The sequence below is a fragment of the Nicotiana tabacum genome, chromosome 11 (genome assembly GCF_000715075.1).
Source record: "Nicotiana tabacum cultivar K326 chromosome 11, ASM71507v2, whole genome shotgun sequence".
Taxonomy (NCBI): domain Eukaryota; kingdom Viridiplantae; phylum Streptophyta; class Magnoliopsida; order Solanales; family Solanaceae; genus Nicotiana; species Nicotiana tabacum.
Window position 1 is genome coordinate 5,672,782 of NC_134090.1, and position 6,596 is coordinate 5,679,377.

Here is a 6,596-nt window from a genome sequence, read left to right on the forward strand (position 1 = left end):
AATATGATAAGCATGAATAAAAGACTAGCCGTTTCTCACCATTATTACTGAATAAGGCTATAAAAGGGCCACGTCCTTTTAGTACACATATTACCAAAGTATCTTGATTGTCGACTTTGACGTTTCAGTTATATTTAAACAAAAAATGGACCAACAAAATTATTTTATATTAATAAAAAGCATATATTGAAAAGAAGACCTTTTACAAAATTTAATCAAATTTTTGGGGAAAAATATTAAATAATTTTGTATATTTTTTTAAATGTCAAGAGAGAACTTTATCAAAAAGTTATTTTCTTTCAAATATTATAAGTACTTAAAATTTACTGATTCGATTAATTTGAATTCACACCTTTAAAAGCTTGTTACGGTGCTTTAACATTTTCTATCGAGGAAAATAATATTCTCATGGCTCGAATTTATTTCTGTAAAATAAACCTTTATCATTTCACTATATCGTTTAGCCACGTTCGCAAATCAAATGCGGCCTTTGGGGTGGATATATAGACATTCGATTTGAATGAGACGTACGTAGGCCGACCTTCGTTTTAAACATTTCTGTAACATGAAAGCAATACGTCGATATTACTCGGCTAAATACCAACCAATCATTTAACACGTCATGAAAAAAAGAGAAAGAAAAGAAAAAGATGATGAAGAAGAAGAAAATAAAATCAACAAATACCGTCACGGATTTGGTGGGATAGATACAATATATTCTCCCAGTAGCGAACTCAGATTTTAAATTTTATGGGTTTAGATTTGTAATTTTACCATATTTTATTTAATTTAATAGATTTAAAATTTATTATTTATACATATTTAATAATTTTTTGCGCAAAAATACATAATATGCGCGAAAGCTATGGGTTGTTGAACCGATAGCTTATACATTGCATACGCCTCTGTCTCCATCATAATTGGAGGTCTCGAATTTGAACTTTGAGAACGGAAAAAAAAGAGGCAAATATCACTTTTAGTCTGCGATCGAAATTATTTACATCTGATAGCCACATAAATATAAAACTACAACTATGTGTGTGTATATATATATATATATATATATATATATATATATATATATATATATATATATATATAAAATATTTTTCGGCTATTTTTTCAAAGAGGCCATACAATATTTTTTTTCCAAAAATACCGTCACCAAGAAGAAAATGGTTTCTCCTTTAATGAGTCTTATACGGCGTGAATCTTAATTAGTCGGACTTTAATGCGGATATCGAACCAAGTAACAAGTTGTGGCTACCAATCAGCACGTGGTTTTTCTGTCTAATTTTATAGATTTTAATGGCTGTTTTCTTCTTTTTCTTCTGCTTTTAATGTTCCATCAATTTGTAGTCTCTTATTGCATGGAGCTCATCAAAACACTTATACTCATTCTTCTTTTGGTTCTTTCTTAAGAGTTTAATCAGAACATATTTTCTTATTTATATCCAATTCTTGATTTCTATTTTTGTATCCTAAATCTTTGAGAAAGTGAAAAAATGGATTCAAGAATTGAGATAGATTTCATGGACCTCAACACCAGACCACAATCAGAAATGGCGAAGCAACACACCAAAGGTAAAAAAGCAAATCTTTTTCTCATATATTTACCAGTACAGAAATAAAAAAGAAAATTCTTTTTGAGTTCCTGGGAAAAAAAATTTGTAGACTGATTTGAGATTTGATTTTGGAAGTAAGAAATAATTTATTTAATTGGGAAAATATGGTCAAACTAAGAAATGAAATCTATTTAGGGTTATTATAACACGACGTCTTGCGCTAAGATTTATTAGGGTTCATTATTGTAAGTAGATCTCAAATGAGAGTAAATTCAATTGACTGAAAAAGAATATATGGAAATGAAATTTGTTAATTAAAATGATTTTCAGTACTTGCATCTTTTACTCTAGCCTTTGTTATTAGCCTTCTTATGTTATTTTCAGATATTCATAAATATTTTTCTTTTTTATATTTACAATAACTTCCGTTCGATTCTTCAGTTCTTACTTATTTTGATCACGTCATTAATTCCTTGTGATTAATCTTTTTTTTTTTTTTGCTTCCTTTTCCAATTCAAAAAGAGTTGTTTTTGGGTTAATTAAGTAATAGTAGCAGACCTATCTTAGTTATAATCTTTATTGAATTGAGCTTCTTCTTGTAGTTAATTATGTTTGGGGTATTATATCAAGAAATTAACTTCTCTTTTTGCTGATCATAATTAAGTAAAATTCATTGTTTATGATCATTAATAGTCTGTTGTCAAAGTAAATCTAAGTTATTTAGATAATTCACGCAAAACCTTTTGTTTTTTCGAATAATTCATACTAAAGCTAATATAATTTTAGTTCCAATTAGTGCTGGCAAAATGAGCCCATTTTGTCAACCCGCCCAATCCGTCCATATTTTAATGAGTTGGATGATTGATATTTAAGTTGGGTAAAATTTGGGCTTCAACCCATATTCAACGCGTAGGAATATGGTTATTCATGATGAAATATGGGTTAGCTTAATCGGTTATCTTCCAAACTTTTGCTCATTCAAAATAAATGATATCATTTTTTAAATTGAAAATGCTATAAAGGTATTTCAATTCCTCTTCCTTGTATGTTTTTCTCACTATAGTTGACTATGTGAGTATTTTTTTTTTCCATATTTGGTTGACTTAAATATTTTAGAAAATATTTTCCTTATCAAGAGAACGCCAAAACATTTTTTAATCTTCTCCACCCTATTCCACATCCCTCCCAACCCATCCTCACCCCAAACCCCCAAACCCCCAAACCCCACCCACCCAACACCCACACCCACTTACCACCCAACTCAATAAAAATATTATTAAGAGTTCTTTCTTTTTCATTTCTAACAAAATGAGTATTTTCTTTTTTCATGATGTAAAAAAAGTTTTTTGTTTCATTTCAACAAAAAAAGTACATTCTTTCATAAAATAAAAAAAGTATTTTCTTTCACTTCAATAAAATGACGTAGAAAAAATATTTTTTTTCATTTCAACAAAATGAGTTTTTTTTCATTATGTAAAAAAATATTTTCTTTCTTTTCATGACTTGCAGGTTATATATGACTAAGGAAGGCTAGAGAGTACTTTTGGAGTCAAAAATTGAAGAAAGAGAGGCCATCCGTGAAATATCCCAAGTGAACCACGCAAAAACAGGCTGAAGAATCAGCTATTTATATTCAAAAATAGTATCTTTCTATTTATAGTGTATATATTTTTTTTGAATTTGTTAGTTTTATTTTGGATTGCAGACAATATATGAACAAAGTGAAAAATGTACAGAGTCATATATTATTAGTGATATTGCTTGATATGCATTAAACACATTTTCTTCCCAAAATGAAAACTGTCATATTTTTGAAAGAGTAACTTAAGTTTACAATATGATAGTCAAATTTGAATAAATTTAATGAAGAAGAGTATATATTATTCCAGTTAAGCTTATGTCACTAAATAACATGAGCAAAAGAAAAATTATAAATTGCACTTGAAAAAATATTACACTTATATATTATGGGTTAACCCATATTCAACCCGCCCATTTGACACCCAACTCGTTTTTGACCCGTATGAAATATGGACGGGTTGAGACTCAATTTATTTTTGCTCAATCCATTTTTAACCCGCCCAAATCCGACATAACCCGCCCAATTACCACCACTAGTTCCAATGAAATAAAAGAACATAATGTTGAATAGACATGGATCGACATGGCTGAAAGCAAGTGAAGAAAAGAAGACCAACAACATGGGTTGTGGTGGGATAGATAAGATTTCTCTACCTTTAATCAAAAGTCTTGGATTCGAGCTTTGGGTATGGCAAAATTCCCGTTAGGGAACACTTCCCCTCTTAAATAGAACTTATGCGAGGTGAATTCTTATATAGTCGAGCTCTGGCATGTACTGGACCCGGGTTGGAAATCAAAAGATATATTAAAAAAAAGATGGGGAATAGACTCCAGAGGCAAAAAGATAATATGTTCAGAATGGAAAAAAGGATGGGGAATTAAGCAAAAAATGCATGTATATATGTACAATATTTGAGTTAAAAACAAAGAATTCAGTTGAAATTACAAAATTCGTCTTAATAAATTTTGCCTCTTAAAATGGTGTTCACAGGTGATGTCGGCCGGCCTCTAAAGATGTATGATTAGGAACAGAGGCCCAACTATATGTTTGTTCAAACTGAATATCCTTCGCCAAAAAATTATATTATATATTAGATAAAATATTATTTGTTATTAATAAAAAATAGACTTTGAACATTCTTGTATAGCCCACAAATAAATAATATTCAAAATTTAAACACTCTTATTGAATTTTTTGATTTCGTCAATGATTAGGAAAAAAGAATTTCTAATACAACGAAAACCTTATCCTTTTAAGTGTGGTGTGCATATATTCTTATAAATATCATATAAGCTATATTAAATTCATTTACAAAAGATAAGTAATTAAGTTGCAATCTTATCTACTTATCTCACAGCAAATATAGTAAATTTTGGGATCCATCAAATGTTTAAAAGTCGTCCTCAACCAAAAATAACTTTTTTTCTTTGTTTTTTTCGTTTTTCACTTGTGTTCGCTTATTCTTTATCTGTATTGGAGTTCGAATATATCCAGATTCGTATCGAATTTTTTTCATATTAAAGGTTAAAGCATTTCCTAACAAAAGCGATTCAAAGTTTTTTTTTTCTCTCTGTGTCATTTGCATATGCTAACTATTCTTCTTCTTTATGTTTGGCATTAGCTTCTGGGATGAAGTGGCCATTTTCATCTATTGCTAACTTAGCTACTCAAGCTGAAAGCAGAGTTTTTCAGGTTCTTCACAATTTCTTGTTGAATTCTAATTCCTTCATTTATTAATTAAAATATTCTCATAAACTAAATTTAATCGAATTTTCTTTCTTCTATTTTCCAGAATTACAACTCCTCCCCAATAATTTACAGTAATTCAAAAAGTTCATCCCTAAAGAATTACAAATTCACCACAAAAGATTCCAGGTATTTTCATAGTTTCTTAATAAACTATTTGAAGTTGTAGTACAAAAAAAAAAAATACTATATTACAAACAGTATGGTGATTTTTTATTTTGTTATATAAAAAAAATTATTTTACAGGAAAAATTCTGACCACTTGAGGAAACCTGAGTCAACGTTGACCATATTCTACATGGGTGAGGTCCATATTTTTCAGGATATCACACCAGAAAAGGTTCTTGGAATTATTTCTTATATCTATTTTCCTTTTCGTGCGGCTGTTTTAATTTGTTACTTTAGTATATATTAACAATGTAATATTCTTATTTTTTGAATTATATAGGCTGAACTAATAATGGACTTGGCTTCTAAATCAACGACTCTCCACATGAATGAGATTTTAGAAAAGGCAAATAAAGAAAAATATGAAGAAAATAAATCTGAGCCTTCAACACCAAATACATCCACAAATTATGCTAAAGGAGGTAGCAGCTCTTGGTTCTTTTTTTTTTTTTTAATTTTTAAATTTCATTACTTCTCTATTTTTATATTATTTAAATAAATCTAAATTTTATATTTGCAGCACTGGCTATGGCTCGTAAAGCAACCCTTGCCCGATTTTTGGAGAAGAGAAAGCATAGGTATAATAATAATTATTATTATTATTGTTATTATTATTATTATTATTATTACTATTTTTGTTACAGTATTTAAAAAATTCTAACAAATCCTCATGAACGTGATAAATCTCGGATAAAGAAAATTACAATTTCTAGTATTCATCTTACAATTTATTAAAGAAAGATTAATTCTCTTGGGGGAAAATTAGACACTTGTCATATCAACCCTCAATAGGAAAAATAAGAGAGCCAAATTTAAAGAGGGAGAGATTATCTTTTCATAAGTTTTTTTTATGTTTTAATAACACTATCATTTTTTTATTAATTTCTTGGTTTCTTTTATGTGAATAAAGATTGATCACAGCTAGGCCATACCAACATGGTGAAAAAACACCAAAGTTTCCTTTTGAAATGCACCAAGAAGAAGAAACGGCGTCGTCAAGCGTTCATTGGGAAAGCTAATTCAAGACAAATGGATTTTTGAATTCTTATTCTTTTAAACTATATATTGTCTAATGTTAATAGGACTTCTTTAGAAATACCCGTATCTATGAACGTGCATGTTAATAGTGGCACGTGATGATTTGAACATTTATTTATATGAAAGAATAATAAAAATTAATTAATGAGAGAAATTTTATGTATAATAATACAACAATCGTCTTAATGCCGAAACGTATTACTATTACATCAGCATAATACATGAATTTAAAAATAAAAGGACATCATCAAAACTTATACAAATGATCAATTTTGTCATGTTAGTTGGATAATTATGTATTATAGTTTTAAAATATTTAATGTGATGGTTTCTTAACGAACACTTCTTTGTGGACAATATTTTTGTGTATGTTTCCTCCTAATGCTTTGGTTGCTCTGCCTTAACCAAAACTCTTGTTGTCGATCTTGATATCTCTCTTGAAAGTGAAACATACAGTTGTTCATGCAAGAAAATATATTGTGGTAAATATAGTCCAA

General features: G+C 28.9%; 1 protein-coding gene across 2 annotated transcripts; it reads left to right on the forward strand.

Moving 5' to 3' along the window:
- Positions 1 to 1,318: 1,318 nt before the first annotated feature.
- LOC107767880 (protein JAZ7) lies at positions 1,319 to 6,253 on the forward strand. Of its 2 annotated transcripts, none has more exons than XM_016586986.2 (7): positions 1,319 to 1,584; positions 4,769 to 4,839; positions 4,940 to 5,022; positions 5,140 to 5,233; positions 5,342 to 5,483; positions 5,582 to 5,639; positions 5,972 to 6,253. In XM_016586986.2, the coding sequence occupies exons 1-7, from the start codon at positions 1,506 to 1,508 to the stop codon at positions 6,078 to 6,080; spliced, it is 636 nt and encodes a 211-aa protein (XP_016442472.1). In that variant the 5' UTR covers positions 1,319 to 1,505; the 3' UTR covers positions 6,081 to 6,253. The 2 variants fall into 2 exon arrangements, with proteins under 2 accessions (XP_016442472.1, XP_016442474.1); XM_016586988.2 differs by lacking the exon at positions 1,319 to 1,584 and adding an exon at positions 4,530 to 4,670.
- The last annotated feature ends 343 nt before the right edge of the window (positions 6,254 to 6,596 follow it).

Coding starts and splice junctions, on each gene's coding strand:
- LOC107767880 (XM_016586986.2), top strand. CDS start 1,506: ATGGATTCAAGAATTGAGATAGATTTCATGGACCTCAACACCAGACCA. Junction 4,840..4,939: donor CTGAAAGCAGAGTTTTTCAG/GTTCTTCACAAT, acceptor TCTATTTTCCAG/AATTACAACTCCTCCCCAAT. Junction 5,234..5,341: donor AGGATATCACACCAGAAAAG/GTTCTTGGAATT, acceptor TGAATTATATAG/GCTGAACTAATAATGGACTT.